The sequence below is a fragment of the Haliotis asinina genome, chromosome 4 (genome assembly GCF_037392515.1).
Source record: "Haliotis asinina isolate JCU_RB_2024 chromosome 4, JCU_Hal_asi_v2, whole genome shotgun sequence".
Lineage (NCBI taxonomy): Eukaryota > Metazoa > Mollusca > Gastropoda > Lepetellida > Haliotidae > Haliotis > Haliotis asinina.
In genome coordinates, this window is record NC_090283.1 from 56,650,712 (window position 1) to 56,666,685 (window position 15,974).

The 15,974-nt window shown below is 39.5% G+C and overlaps 1 protein-coding gene across 1 annotated transcript; it reads left to right on the plus strand.

The window, feature by feature from the left end:
• The first annotated feature begins 1,674 nt into the window (after positions 1-1,674).
• LOC137282612 (beta carbonic anhydrase 1-like) lies at positions 1,675-14,692 on the plus strand. Its single transcript, XM_067814391.1, has 4 exons — positions 1,675-1,854; positions 5,657-5,881; positions 7,931-8,161; positions 10,277-14,692. The coding sequence occupies exons 1-4, from the start codon at positions 1,753-1,755 to the stop codon at positions 10,484-10,486; spliced, it is 768 nt and encodes a 255-aa protein (XP_067670492.1). The 5' UTR covers positions 1,675-1,752; the 3' UTR covers positions 10,487-14,692.
• Positions 14,693-15,974: the final 1,282 nt, after the last annotated feature.

Genomic DNA, 15,974 nt, shown 5'->3' on the forward strand with positions numbered 1-15,974 from the left:
AAACGGATATGAAATATCTTCACTTACTCTATCATTTCGGTGATTGTGCGACAAAAGAACGCCAGTCCCATCCCACACAGGGTGAGTATTCCTCCAACGTGTGCTGTTAGTTTAGACCCAAACCTATGTTGTATCATGCCGGCCGCTGGTCCTGGGCAAAAAATCACAACAATGAGAGAGAGAGAGGGGTGTGTGTGTGTGTGTGTGTGTTGGGGGGGGAGGGGGGCAGAATGAGAGAGAGCGAGGGAGAGAGAATGAGAGAGCGCTCGATTGAGAGAGTGAGAGAGAAACAGGCAGAGAGGGAGTGAGAAGGACAGAATGTGAGAGAGATGGTGGGATAGGGAGTGAGAAAGATAGAGGGCGTGAAGGAGTGTGAAGGAGTTTAGTATCATTCAGCAATATTCCAGCTATATTGCCTCTGGCGGTAAATAATCGAGTCTGGATCCGACACCCCAAGTGATCAACTGTATGAGCATCGATCAGCGCAAATTGGAACCGATCATAGGTGCCAACCGAGTCAGTGAGTCTGGCCACACAATCACGCAACTGACCATCGTACCCCAACTGCGTAGTTCGATGCATATTCTGTTGATCACTGGATTGTCTGTTCCAGACTAGATTATTTGCAAATCGCCGATATATAGTTGAGATATTGCTGAGTGCAAACAACAACAAGTAAATTTAAACCAAAAACTGGTGATAACTGAAAAGATGCCTGATTATAATCATAACATGCTTATAAAGAACTTTTTCGCCCCTGGGATGGCTGTTTATTTGTCGAAATGCATATATAACGAACTTCATTTGTAGCGAACTACTTTTGATGATCGCTTTGAATTCTGGCCGCAGTTTACTGTTACTCGAAATAGTTTGAGTAAACACTTTAATACGCGCCCGTGGAAGATACTGCAGTGTAATATTTCCACGGCAAACTTACACCGCTTGACATATGACATCACAATGGTTCACAGTTTTGACGTCACTATGTTGTCGCAGTGTTGTTCTAAAGACGTTGCTTGACTCGCGGAGAGCTGAGAGTCCTGTTGGCAATGTTCGCCAGAGATAATAAACAGAATACTGAAGTCGCTTCCGTGAAATGTCATTTTTATCATACTCGTGAAAAATTTAGAATCAAACTTGTTTTCACTCGTTTGATACCAAATCGTCAAGCCGTTTGATAAAAATGGTATTACACGGATGGTCGTTTAATATCCTCTGTTTAATCTCATTTACAAATATCACCAACCCAACAATACAAATGTATTATGCACGACTGGGTCATAGAACTGTAATGTCGGGTAGATGGAAGGCAAAAAAAAAAGCGTATATTGAAGAGAGAAAAAACCCAAAACATGTACAGTAGCCTTGCCTAACAACTACTCGTTTGTTGCTGTTGTTGGGGTTTTTGTTTGTTTGTTTGTTTTGTTTTGTTTTGTTTTTGTTTTTTGTTGTTGTTGTTGCATTTTTTTCTGTTTGGTTCTTTTTGGGAGAAACTCAAGAGTAGGCACAAGAGCAGCTTTATTTCCATACGGATCATTACACACTCCAGGATTTCAGTTCGCTTCGTTGACATCAATTTGTTATTTCACGCTAAAGGCGTAAATAAAATACCACGATGGATGTGCTTAGTTACCTCCCCTTAGGAAGTACTCTTGCGTACAGTGGAATAGATAGTTTTCTACTTCCGTCGTGATCGCTGACCGTTGCTTGCACCTCTTGTTTTCACTACCTACACTTTCCACTGCAGTGAATATGCCTGGCATTGATAAAATAGTTAAAGGAATTCTGCATTTTAGAAGATTTGATCGACCGTTCATGGTTGAAGAATTTCTCAGGGTGAAGGCGGATCCACAGGTATGTATTTGTCGTGATGATAGGAACATTTGATGCTCCTGTAAAATCCCTCGAAAATAACGCGTCATCCCTGTGACCGCAGTCACAAAAATGAAAACAAATAACAAACGAAAAATAGAAATAAATAAATGGAATATAACGTTATAATGGCACGGGCATAGGTTTGCGTAACTAACACTCTAACAGTGGCAGTCACCTCGGACAATGCTGCACATACAATAAATTTAGCATTATGCCTGACCGAAGTCCAAGCATTGATAGTATCATTATATCAAGTCATTGATTTATTATCTGCCTGCCCAAGACAAACATCGGAAAGTGCTTCAAGGTTTATGGTTGAGACAGACTTTCATCGCATGCTGCCAGAAGTTTGTAATATATTATGTGTGGAGGTTAATTTATTTTTGTATTTTAATTTTTAATCAATTTTTTTTTCATAATGTGAAAAACAAAGTTAATGTAAATAGAACCTCTCAATATATCTGAGTTATTTTATCTATTATTGTTTGTGCACATGTGAGATGAAATATATTAAGTATTTACAAAACTCCAAGTGTAAGTGTACGAAACAGACTTAATAGGACTTGAGTTCTCACATAATACAGCTTAGCTGTACCTCTGTTATATTACGTAACACACTCACTTAACAGTTGAGGAATATGGGGAACCATCTGGTCCTTTTTGCAGACAAATATTCAGTCCCAGAATACCAGACCTTTACATCATTTGCCCATAGCCACCTTGAGAACAAAGAATATGTCTGTCTTTTTAATGCCTTGAGTGTGAGTGAGTTTTAATGGTAGGGAACACCAGAACATGAGTGGAAACCCTTTGCCCAATGTCTCAGTCTGATGGGTTTTTTTCTGTTGGGTAAGCAAATTTGTATACGACATTATAATGGTGTCCATTTGACTTCCGATGTCAAATGTGCTGTTTCTTAAAAAAAATTAAGATAAAAATTGGCTGATATAGTGGAAGAATTATCAGGGCGAGTGATTTTAACCTCAGAGTTAAGTACACAAGCAATTTTCAAGTTATTTCCATCCCTGCATAAATGGGTCTTACACGTTGTACCCATGTGGGGAATCGAATCCAAGTCTTCAGCATGACAAGAAAACACTTTGAACACTAGCCTTTTAATGCTTTGAGTACACTAAGTGTCATATATCCATACACACAGACACTACATTCAGTAAATTGCAATTGCTGAACATCCAGTGTTCATACACAGTTGTGGTTTTGTTGACAGATATTGAACTTAATAATGTTTCTCTGTATTACAGCAGTATTGGATATGTTCAACAGAATATCGATAACGGGAAATGTCATGTCTATAAATATTGTGATACATTTTAATTACAAATTTGTGGAGTCAGTTATATTGGTTCAGAAATGTTCTGACAATAGTATCACTTCTCATGCTCAAGACCACAACAATAAATTATTAGATTAGAAATCAGATTATTCATTAGAAAGTCGGATATTGTATACACTGCAAAGGCCAGAAACAATATCTAAAGAAGACACTCACTTTGGTTATCTGTCAAAAAATAAGAATCCCTTAAACCTTGTCATAATCCCCTCAAAGCGAATCATTTTCAACTTTGGAAAGAATAATCCCTACCAACATTCTAGTTCATACTGAAGGAGCTCAATGAATTCTGTAAGTTAACAAAGCATATATGTCATTAACTGTTCTAGTGACTGTTTCTGTAAGGTTTATTAACGCTGCCATGCCCAGCCATGTAAATGCTGAGATAAATAAACAAACTATCCCAAAAAGAAAAGTAATAATAATAATAAATTAGTTTCTAGATTTTTGTCGAACTGATTTAGAATTTTGAATCAGATGATATACATCATCAATACAGATCATCTCACACTACTCTTGCATCACAAGCCAATAAAGCCGTTATGGCTATCTTTAGATTCCAAAAACGTGTAGGTTTTCTGTCATGTGCAGATCTTTTTAGAATATTTGATGCTATGGTAAAACCGATTCTCTGCTACGGTTCAGAAATTTGGGGTGTTACCCACTGTAAAATCATCGAACAAATACAGATAAAAACATGTAAATATTTCTTAAAAGTTGGTAAAAATACTTGCAACAACATGGCACTAGGTGAATGTGGCAGATTCCCTCTTCAGCTTACTTATATGTCAAAGGCAGTTAAATATTGGTGTAGACTTTTAACTCTCCCAAGTTGTAGGTTGCCCCACCAGTGTTATTTAATGCTAAAGTCACTAGATGAATCTGGACGAACGACTTGGGCATCTCATATCAAGAATATATTATACAGACTTGGGTTTGGCTTTGTCTGGATTGCACAGGATATTGGTAATATTGATGTATTCATGTCTGTTTTTAAACAAAGACTATCTGATAATCTTTCACAAGACTGGTTCTCATCGCTACATAATACAACCAAGTGTTCTAATTATATACTCTTTAAGTCCACCTTGAATGTCGAATCTTATCTCTCTATAGATATTGCCCCATATTTGAGAAATTCTTTAACAAAATTTAGATGCGGCAAATATAAACTTTGTTCTGAGACTGGCAGATACAACAATATCCCTTATGATTCAAGATTCTGTCACTTTTGCTATCAAAAGAATTTGTATGTAATTGAAGATGAAATACATGTTTTACTTTATTGTAAAGCCTACCTAGACATAAGAAAAAAGTTTCTGGATAAATATTTGAAACACCCTATATCACAACACAGTTTTATAAACATTATGACCTCAAAAAATATAGATGTTATAAAAAACTTATGCCTATTTTTATATAATGTTGGGAAAATAAGAGATTCTGATGTATTTAGATAAACGCATGTAAATTCTAATTAGACCTATGTTTGTATTTTGGGCCACTGGCCTATTACTGAATAAAATGTCTGTCTGTCTGTCTGTCTGTCTGATAATTGTTGACTACATTTCCATCGCTTATCGACAAGTTTCCAAGATCTTTGACCTAATATGTCTGAAAGAAATTAATATATTACACAGGTGTGTTGTGACATGGTTTTGGCAGTAATTGTTACCCAAATTGGTTCTGAGCATAATTTGGAAGCAGATTATGAATAAAGACTTATATTTTTGTATGTTATGTGAGAAAATCAAAACGTTTATCTGAGACAAAAGTTAATGGAAGATATTATCGATAGCAACATTTTCTTGTCGATAATCGTTATTAATTTGTCCTATCGAAGATAATTCTGATTTTAGATCATTTTTGCCATCCATAGCTACAAACATGATTTTCCAGTTTGATTGCTTGGAAGCTGTTCTGAATTTAAAGTGAAGCAATTTCTTCATAATTTGATGTAGATATGCAGTTATATGCATCATATGTTTATGGATATACCAATGCTTTATTCAGCATGGGCGATGTTTCAACATAGATTCTATTGTTGTCAAGCCAGCAACTTAATTGTTTCAGACATACAATCTTTTAATCCTGTGATGCTATATAGTAGAGTCACATATGATAAACAGAGTTACCACAGGTCGCAATGTTATGGATGCTTTCTGGATTAGGGCACTGGGTCACCAGTGTCTCTCTATACAGAGTTACCACAGGTCACAATGTTACCGATGCTTTCTGGATCAGGGCACAAGGTCACCAATGTCTCTCTATACAGAGTTATCACAGGTCGCAATGTTACGCATGCCTTTTTGGATCAGGGCAAAGGGTCACCAGTGTCTCTCTATACAGAATTATGGCAATGTTACACTAACACTTACAGATGCTCTCTGGATTAGGGCACAGGGTCACCAATGTCTCTCTATATTCCAGCCCAGCTCAGTGTTCTTTACCTGTATGGACAGCCGACTGCTTGCATCGAGGTTCACGACCAGCCATGTTGGGGACAACTTCTTCATCCGTAATGCTGGGAACCTCATTCCCAATGCCAAGCACTTCAGCTACGAGTCTGTCACAACAGAACCAGGTGCGCTGGAGCTAGGCTGTATCATCAACAACATAAAGCATGTGGTGGTGTGTGGACACTCTGACTGCAAGGTGAGTGTCTTCGTGAACTCCCACGCTGGAGAACATTACACAAAGTGCTCTTAGCCCAGGGCTATCAGAAATCAATGTATAAGAGCATCTTAGTGCTACGACCATGTTGTGGAGTATGTGGTGGACACTCTGTCAGCAAGGTGGGTGACTTGGCTAAGCATATTTCTACCATGCAGTGTCCCCTTCCTCAAAGTGTTCTTTTCGTAACAATGGTTGAAAATCGATACTCAAGTTTAAACTGTGCATCATTGTGCAGGGATCACTTTGTAGAAGTCTTGGTGATGATATAATTGGCTTATTGATTGGGAAATTTGAAATTTGGGCCTGTATACAGGCATGTGCAATTTGCTTTTACGTTGTTGGTTGTACAATATATGCTGAGGGAATAAAATAAGAGATCACATGATCACAGCTGTGTGATAAAAAGCTTGTGATGGAACCAGAAAAAAAGTGTAGGAACTCTCGTCCTTGCATGTGATCCTTTATTTTTCTCCTTCAGACTATTTTCTGTGGGTGAAATATAGATAACATATTTCTTCATTATTCACACACATTTACTCACGAGTAATTTTTCTCTTCAAAAATGATTGGCATAAACATGGAAGTGACTTTTTCTCAATTACATGTACATGTGTATAAAGTCTAGTCTTAAGGCAGGCATAAAAACAAAATACATGATCACTTCAACCATTTCTTGTGCAACATACAAGCTAAACAGACCACCCCTAGTTTGGCAGAAAATGTCACCTGCTTGAAAATATCTGGATGTCACATTCAGCACTGAATGTTGAACAATATGGTAGGATATTTTGATTGATTGCCATCACAAGTATACATGCAGTATCAATTTAGGTTGAATTGGCCTCTGTGAGTTATCTCAAAGCTATATCAGTGGTAATATAAACCAGGTTTCACATGTTGGCAAACTGACAGAAGAAGCAATTGTCTCCAGGCTGCAACAAAGAAAGCAAGGAGATGTTTGTTTCTTGTGCCTAACATGCTAATTACTGGATGGATGTACATTTACAAAACCCACAAACGGCTAGAACAAAGGCATCCAATCATTTAATCGGATGATTCAGACTGGACTGAAGGCTTGCTATGTATAGAGTGTTAAACTACAGACTCTGATATTGGTGTTGTATAACCTACCCTGTACACCATCTCACAGAACCACAGCAAATATAGTTTTGTGGATGTAAAGGTCCTAAACCATCCTGTAGGTCCACTGGATAGGGTATCTGCTAAGGGAACAGCAGGTTTATCCCTGTGATCATTATATCAAACACTATTGAAATAACAATCCACATACAGATCCACATACACACCACACCCACACTACGTCACACCACACCTACACCTACGCCAACACCCACACCCACACCTCCATCTGCTTCTGCACCTGCACCTGCACCTGCACCCACAACCACAACGACATCTACACCCACAACCACAACCTTACCTACAACCACACCCACATCCACATCCACGCCCACATCCATGCCCACATCCACATCCACATCCACATCCACACCACAGTTTGAAAACAGCCTGACCACTACCTCAGCCACACCACACCACAGGCTCGCCCACACCACAGCCTCACCAAAATCCATAGCCTCATCAAAAACTGCAGCGTCACCCACACAGCACCGCACCGCACTGCATCATGCACATCATGCACCGCACCACACCACACCACAGGCTCACCCATACCACAACACAAAAACATTGCTGTATTCCAAACGAAACCACACCACACCACACCACACTACACCCACATCATACCACCGCCTCACCCATACCATAACACAAAAACACTGCTATATTCCACACCACAACACTCCACACTACACCCACATCATACCACAGCCTCACCCATACCACAATGCAAAAGCACCGCTATATTCCACACCACACCACACCACGCTACTCCACACCACACCACAGCACACTACACCCACATCATACCACACCACATCATGCACTGCACTGCACCACACCACACCACACCATGACAGTATCAGTGTAATACTCTTGTTATTTCAGGCCATGAATGCACTGTATGGCCTCCGCCATGACTGTCACCATCATGTAGGCACACCACTACAGATGTGGCTCAAGAAGCACGGCCAGCCCACAGTCTCCAAGTTTGAAAAGCTGGAAGCAGGAAATAATTATTCCGGACCTCTGACATTCCAGGGCGAAACAGAGAAAAGCAACTTCGACGCGTACATTGATCCAGAGAACAAGTTTTCAATGGAAGACAAATTTTCTCAGGTAGGTTGGCTATAAGTGTCCTGTCCTGTACATAGTTGAGGAATGTTGGTCGTGGAGAGTTTTTGGATGGTTGACTATGTCTGGCGGCTGAACTTCTGAGGGCGTCAAAGTCCTGAGTTTTGCCCCACAATGAGGCACATATAAAACATGTGGTCTCACCCTGGGAAGTTGATTTAATGTTTGTATATAAGTTGCCTATGTTCACACAGCAGTAAATGGGTACCTGGTGGGATATGTCATATGGCTGTTAACCTTCTAGCACCTTACAGGCAGATAGGGTTATCAAGTAATAGAGTACTAGCACTTTTGAATGGAAACAGGTGTTTTATAAATAGCAGTTATCAACCGCCCCATGTGTAGATATAGGCGTCTGTTCCAGGTGAGTCATGTCCATAGTTATAACTCACCCCTGTGTAGACGTAACCCTCTTTTCCAGGTGAACTGTCTTCTCGATAGCTATGACCCACCCCTCTTAGTTTTACACCGCAATCAGCAATATTCCAGTTGTATAGCAGCGGTCTGTAAATACTTCAGTCTGGATCAGTGTCATGAGTATTGATCTGCACAACGAAGTCAGCAAGCCTGACCACCCGATCTGACTAGTCGCCTCTTACAAGCATGGGCTACTGAAGTATAGGAGAAAACATGCCTCTGAAGTTTTGGTAGACAATGTAAAGCCAGAGGGGGAGGGATTTCACGACCTCAATGGTAATTACATTGTCTACCAAAACTGAGGAGAAGTGTTTTCTCTAACATATAAAACGTCAATGATGGGTAATTACAATGTAGATGATCATTTAATGAAGCTACATAACAATAAGTACAGCGTGCATAAAATCAGTGTAATGACAGTAACTATAAGTAGATTATTTAACTCCACCCACTTCATCGGCGCGGTGGCCATGCGGTAGAGCTTCTGCCTACAGATTTACATTTACATTTGTATTGTGAGTTTAATCTTGAACAATTGTTTTTCAATTTATTTCAGACACTCATGTATCATTTGAAATGTTGATGTTCATAAAAAACTTAGAAAAAGTAAAACCTGGGAAGAGGTCTTTTTAGCGAAAAGTGAAACCTGTCCCTCCAAAACAAAAACCTCAAATGTGGTTATTCTGGGAAAACAAAGAGATGACCTAATACACAATGAGAAGCACGCTTCAGGCTTATATGATCAGTTCTAGCCCAGATGTTCCCAGGTCTCAGTAGATATGACCCTCTGCTCCAGGTGAACTGTCTCGGTAGATATGACCCTCTGCTACAGGTGAACTGTCTCAGTAGATATGACCCTCTGCTCCAGGTGAACTGTCTCAGTAGATATGACCCTCTGCTCCAGGTGAACTGTCTCAGTAGATATGACCCTCTGCTCCAGGTGAACACTCTCAGTAGATATGACCCTCTGCTCCAGGTGAACTGTCTCAGTTGATATGACCCTCTGTTCCAGGTGAACTGTCTCAGTAGATATGACCCTCTGCTCCAGGTGAACTGTCTCGGTAGATATGACCCTCTGCTACAGGTGAACTGTCTCAGTAGATATGACCCTCTGCTCCAGGTGAACTGTCTCAGTAGATATGACCCTCTGCTCCAGGTGAACTGTCTCAGTAGATATGACCCTCTGCTCCAGGTGAACACTCTCAGTAGATATGACCCTCTGCTCCAGGTGAACTGTCTCAGTAGATATGACCCTCTGTTCCAGGTGAACTGTCTCGGTAGATATGACCCTCTGCTCCAGGTGAACTGTCTCAGTAGATATGACCCTCTGTTCCAGGTGAACTGTCTCGGTAGATATGACCCTCTGCTCCAGGTGAACTGTCTCAGTAGATATGACCCTCTGCTCATGTCCATAGTTATAACTCACTCCTGTGTAGATATAGGCCTCTGTTCCAGGTGAGTCATGTCCATAGTTATAACTCACCCCTGTGTAGATATAGGCCTCTGTTCCAGGTGAGTCATGTTCATAGTTATAACTCACTCCTGTGTAGATATAGGCCTCTGTTCCAGGTGAGTCATGTCCATAGTTATAACTCACCCCTGTGTAGATACAACTCTCAGTTCCAGGTGAGTCATGTCCATAGTTATAACTCACCCCTGTGTAGATATAACCCTCTGTTCCAGGTGAACTGTCTGCAGCAACTACAGAACATAGCAAGTTATGATTTCCTGAGGGATAAGCTGCACAGGAATGAGGTGCGACTCCATGCCATGTGGTTTGACATCTACACCGGCAACTGCTTTATGTTCAGTCGAGAGAGGAAGGTGTTTGTGGAAATTACAGAAGAAAATTATCCTCATTTGATGAAAGATGCACACAGTGACCTTCACTAACAGCCGAAGTGTGTATGAGCATAAATTTGGAACAAGATCATAAAACTACACTGTGATATGACTCTGACCATTTATTGCCAATAGAACTCTGTATCATAATATTTAATGAGTAATATTCTGTCATATGTAGTCTTTGAGTGTCAATTAATTGTATAAACAGACCGAATTAATGAGAAAAAAGTCCTGTTTGTAGAAAAAATTCTTTCAGTCAGTCTACTCCTCAAAGTTCACCAGTCTACTGGCAAACAAGTAGATAGAATACTTTCTGCAAAGACATAAACTTCAAAATGTGTGAAGGATTATTTTGAAATCTGTCAGTAGGTTTAAATTGGTATGTACACATAATTCAAGATGCTCAGAAAAAGATATCAGTGTTCACTGGATGATAATTTTCTTAGAATAAATGACAGGTATGACAAAAAAATTCAAGCAAAACAGATGCCGCGGGATAAGAAATCTGTCTGCAGTGTTTCGGACCTGTTTTCTATTTTAGTAAATTGACAGCAGGCTAATTTGGCATGTTGAAGTTTATCATGTTACCATTTTAAGAAATTAAGAATCTCGCAAGTGGATGCTGGCTTGCTGAGCCAGAGGGTGATGTAGGTATGTTCTGAAATATTATTGACTACACTTCTATTTTGTGAGTCAGTTATTGTTATTATAGCTCAAAAACTGCCATTAGAGTAGTTACAGACGGGTAGATGCAATGGTTTGGGGATCATTGGGATGCTCTTTGTGTTATATCAGTATGTCGGTCTAAGAATTATATATAATGTGATTCCTATCCACCATCACCCTTCAACAGCAGAGATGCCAACCCTCCTGACTTTATCAGAATCATCTAAAAAAATGCATGTCGATTCGTCTCATTACCAAAATGTCGACTTTCTACAATGTGTAGCGAAATTATCATTTGTCATTTATGAACAGTAAAGCAGTAAATTGTAAGTGGAATTATAAAGTTTAGACTCTACCAATATCTGTCTTAGGGAGCTCCGATTCCTGACTACACCAGTGTGGGGTTGACATCTCTGTAAGAGCCCACCAAGTCTCCTCTCCTCATTCCTTAACCTGACCCTATTATTTCTTCAAATGTGTTGTATGTGGATGTACATGGTGTGGTTGTTTCTGAAATTTCATTCTTTGGATTTCATGTAGCAAATTCTCATTTTTTAAAAGGTTTTTTTTTCATACATTATGCTTTGAAGCTCCACTGTATCAAAAAAGGGCCTGTAAGTCTTATGATTACAGATTCGAGAGACATGTGTATTCAAGAACCAGTTCTGATTCCAAATTACGTGAACGCCAGATACGAATTTATAAGATCAGGCCAAGTGCACAATGATGAATGGTAGTCACAGCTGTTGACAGTTGTAATAGTCGGCTAATTTGGGGAATGTTAGATTGGAAATTTGTTATTCCTGCAAGGATTGTTTGTAGCTACTGTCAGCTGACAACCAAGAGACCATTCAAAAATGTATCCCACGTTATTTGTCACCAGAAGTACAAAGGTCTCTTGAAGTGCCATGATCTGCTTACAGGTGTTGTCGAAGGGACCTATGTATCAGGGGTGTTCCAAAAGTAGTTGAACTATATTCTCGATGTCCAGTGTTAGAAGAAGTTTCCTTTTTATTGTGAAGGAATCACTGGCAAAGCCATATCCAAAATTTTCACTTTAACAAGCAACTGTAGTTCCAATTTGCATTTTTATATGCTATAGTATCTATGTTTGATTCTAGGGGACTTCGCCTATCTCAGACGCACAAAATGTTTCTTTCATATTTTGTTTCCCGAAGTTTCTGATGCATTTATTGTAGATTTTGCCTTTTCGGGGGTACCAAGATAAAGAGTCAAACACAACATGGATCGTGAGGCTGGAACATGGCAAAAGCAGTTGCTTGAGGTTGACAGATAATACATAGAAAAATAAAACATAAAAATAGCTGCAGTTTTCTCATTTTCTAGCTGAGATTGGCTACTTTGGGGACACCCCCGTTGTAAATGTCTCCATTTGTCTGAGGTTTGACTCTACCATGCAGTAATGAAGTAATCCAATGGGACCCAGCTTTTGCTTCCCGTCGACCATGAGTTTGACATGTCCAAGTGTCCATGGGACAAGTGTGCTGAGAGGATTATTATTTTTTGCAATAGAAATTATATCTTGAATATTTGTTATATTTGTTTAGCAGCACTTTGTTCATATGATATATTTACATCAAAGTGATATTAGTATGTTTGTAAGGAAGAGGGTTGATCTGTTGTGATGTGGATAATCCAAGCAGTAAATGTCCAATACGGGTAACTGTAGAATCATTGAATTACCATTAATGAACGTCAACTAACATGGTGTAAGACCTTGTGATTTGTTCTCTCTATATCTTTTTGAGACTAACATGCTGTGGCTGTTATCTTGTTCTAAGAGTGATGAAACTGAACCAAAGACCAGGTTTGATTCCCTACATGGGTACAATGTGTGAAGCCCATTTCCAGTGTCCGTCACCATTTCACTGGAATATTGCTTAAAGTGACCTAAAACCAAACACACATGCATACATTAAATTCCACACTGAATGACCTCTCTGCAGTTATGGTGAGACTGTACTTGATACAGCTGTGGTGGCCCAGTACTACCTGTAACACGACACAGTACTAACTGTAACACAACACAGTACTACCTGTAACATGACACAGTGCTACCTGTAACACAACCTGACTGAACCAGATGTTGAGTCGCAGTCAGATGTTCAGAGTTGCAGGACAGAATCTTATTACTGGCCTCCAGACTCGGCTACCCGTTCATGCTTCTGTGTTTCCCAGCATCTGTCTGTGGTCACACGTAGATTGATATCTCAAGACTATCACTTTGAAATCCAGGGTAGAATGGGTCTTCAGCAACCCATGCTTGCCACAAAAGGCAACTATGCTTGTCGTAAGAGGCCACTAATGAGATCAGATGGTAAGGTGCATCAATTCAGTATGTACCTGTTAAAGGTGTAACCCATCAGTGTGTACATGGTACAGGTGTACCCATTTAGTGTGTACCTCTTACAGGTGTACTCACTCAGTATGTACCTGTTACAATTGTACCCATTCATTGTATACCTGTTACAGATGTACCCATTGAGTGTGCACTTGTTACAGATATACCATTTCAGTGTGACCTGTTACAGATGTACCCCTTCAGTATGTACCTGGTACAGGTGTTCCCTTTCTGTATGTACCTGTTACAGATGTACCCATTCAATGAATACTTTTTACAGGTGTACCCATTGAGACTCTATGAGATTCTACCTGTTACAGATGTACCCCTTCAGTGTGTACGTGTTACAGGTGTACGCCTTGCGTTTTTACCTGTTACAGATGTACCCATTCAGTGTGTACCCTCTTACAGGTGTACCAATTGGGTTTTTACCTGTTACAGATGTACCTGTTCAGAATGTATCTGTTACAGATGTACGCATTCAGTTTGTACCTGATACAGATGTACCCGTTCAGTGTTTACCTGTTACAGGTGTACTCATTCAGTATGTACCTGTTACAGATGTACCCATTCAGTGTGTACCTGTTACAGCTGTACCCATTGAGTTTGTACCTGTTACAGCAGTACCCAGTCAGTATGTACATTACAGATGTACCCATTTAGTGTGTACCTGTTACAGGTGTACCCATTCAGTATGGACCTGTTACAGATGTACCCATTCAGTGCGTGCCAGTTGAGTATGTACCTGTTACAGGTGTATGCATTGCGTTTTTACCTGTTACAGATGTACCCATTTAGTGTGTACCCTCTTACAGGTGTACCCATTGTGTTTTTACCTGTTACAGATGTACCTATTCAGAATGTATCTGTTACAGATGTACCCATTCAGTGTGTACCTGATACAGATGTACCCATTTAGTATGTACCTGTTACAGATGTACCCATTCAGTGAGTACCTGTTGATTATGTACCAGTTACAGGTGTCCCTATTCAGTATGTACCTGTTACAGGTGTACCCATTCAATGTGTACCTGTTACATGTGTACCCATTCAATGTGTACCTGTTTCATCTCCTGTTTCAGTTTCATCGACGTTTCAGCTCAAAGATGCAGTTACAGCATGTTGTTGTGTATAGATTGAACTTCATAGTGCTTTCATGCTTCATGTAAGTAATCATGATAACACTGGCATCTGTAATTTTAGAAATAAATTTGTATTGCATGAAATATGGTATATTATATGTATGTTTTTCTTGTAATTGGAAACTTATAAATAATCAGAATTTGTTGTACATGTTCCTTTAGTTTTAGTTCATTTGTGAAAACACATGAGCTGTGGCCAGGAACATCTGCATAGATTCCATGTACTACAGGCTGTATAAGTTTATGTCTTCACAGTGCATATGGGAGTGGACATTTTCAGATTCTGGGATCATTCCATTTCATGTCATGATTTGGCTCCTCCAACTGATTTCAAAATACATGTATTTTGCTGAAATCAGATTGAAGGTGGCCATATGTAAGATGAAATCAGATTGAAGGTGGCCATATGTAAGATGAAATAAGACTGAAGGTGGCCATGTGTAAGATGAAATAAGATTGAAGGTGGCCATATGTAAGATGAAATCAGATTGAAGGTGGCCATATGTAAGATGAAATCAGATTGAAGACGGCTATAATTTGATGACTTCATCGTGTGGGCATGTAATAGATTACTTAAGTATTTCAGGTCACTTGCTGCAATATTACTTGACATGGTGTAAAATCATTCTTGCTTGCTCATCAACACTTCCGTGTAGCACAAGGTGCTTGTAGGTAGTCAGCAGCATATAAACTGGCCATCTTTCTCTACCACCCATGAATTCCAACAGCCTGTTTGAGTTTTCCGATTCCTGTTTAAACCATCCGATCATTTCATATTATCAAGGAGAAGGAAACAAACAGGTTCTCAGACCAGTCAGTGCTCAGTTTAAAGTTTGTGAGTTCAGTTTACACTGTTTTTAGCAATATCACCACAAGGAACACCAGAAGTGGGTTTCACACATTGTACTAATGTGGGGAAGTGAACTCCGGATTTCACTAGGGTACACCACCGCCCACTGGAATGGTGGAGTTTTGTGTGCCTCCAGGTTGATCTGGGTTTTATTTCCAAAATGGGTACAACGTTTGAAACCCACTTCTGCTGTTTCCCTGTGATGCTTCTGGAATATTGCTAAACATCAGGTATAAGTTTATTTATTTGTCTATGATATGTTGTTCATCCAGCACACAATACTGTCTCAGCAAACTGCTTCTGACACATCTTATTGATTAGTTCTTTAATGAAGTCTGTATCTGATGGTCACATATAGTTACATATCTTTAGCTTGTTCATTATGTTCGTATTCAAACATGTTTTATGAAATAACATACTATTTTACGTTTGTTGTCATCACAGATTACAATTATTATTGTTGGTGTAATTTGTCGTATTACCGAAAACAGTAATATGTTTTCCGAAAAGAATGCT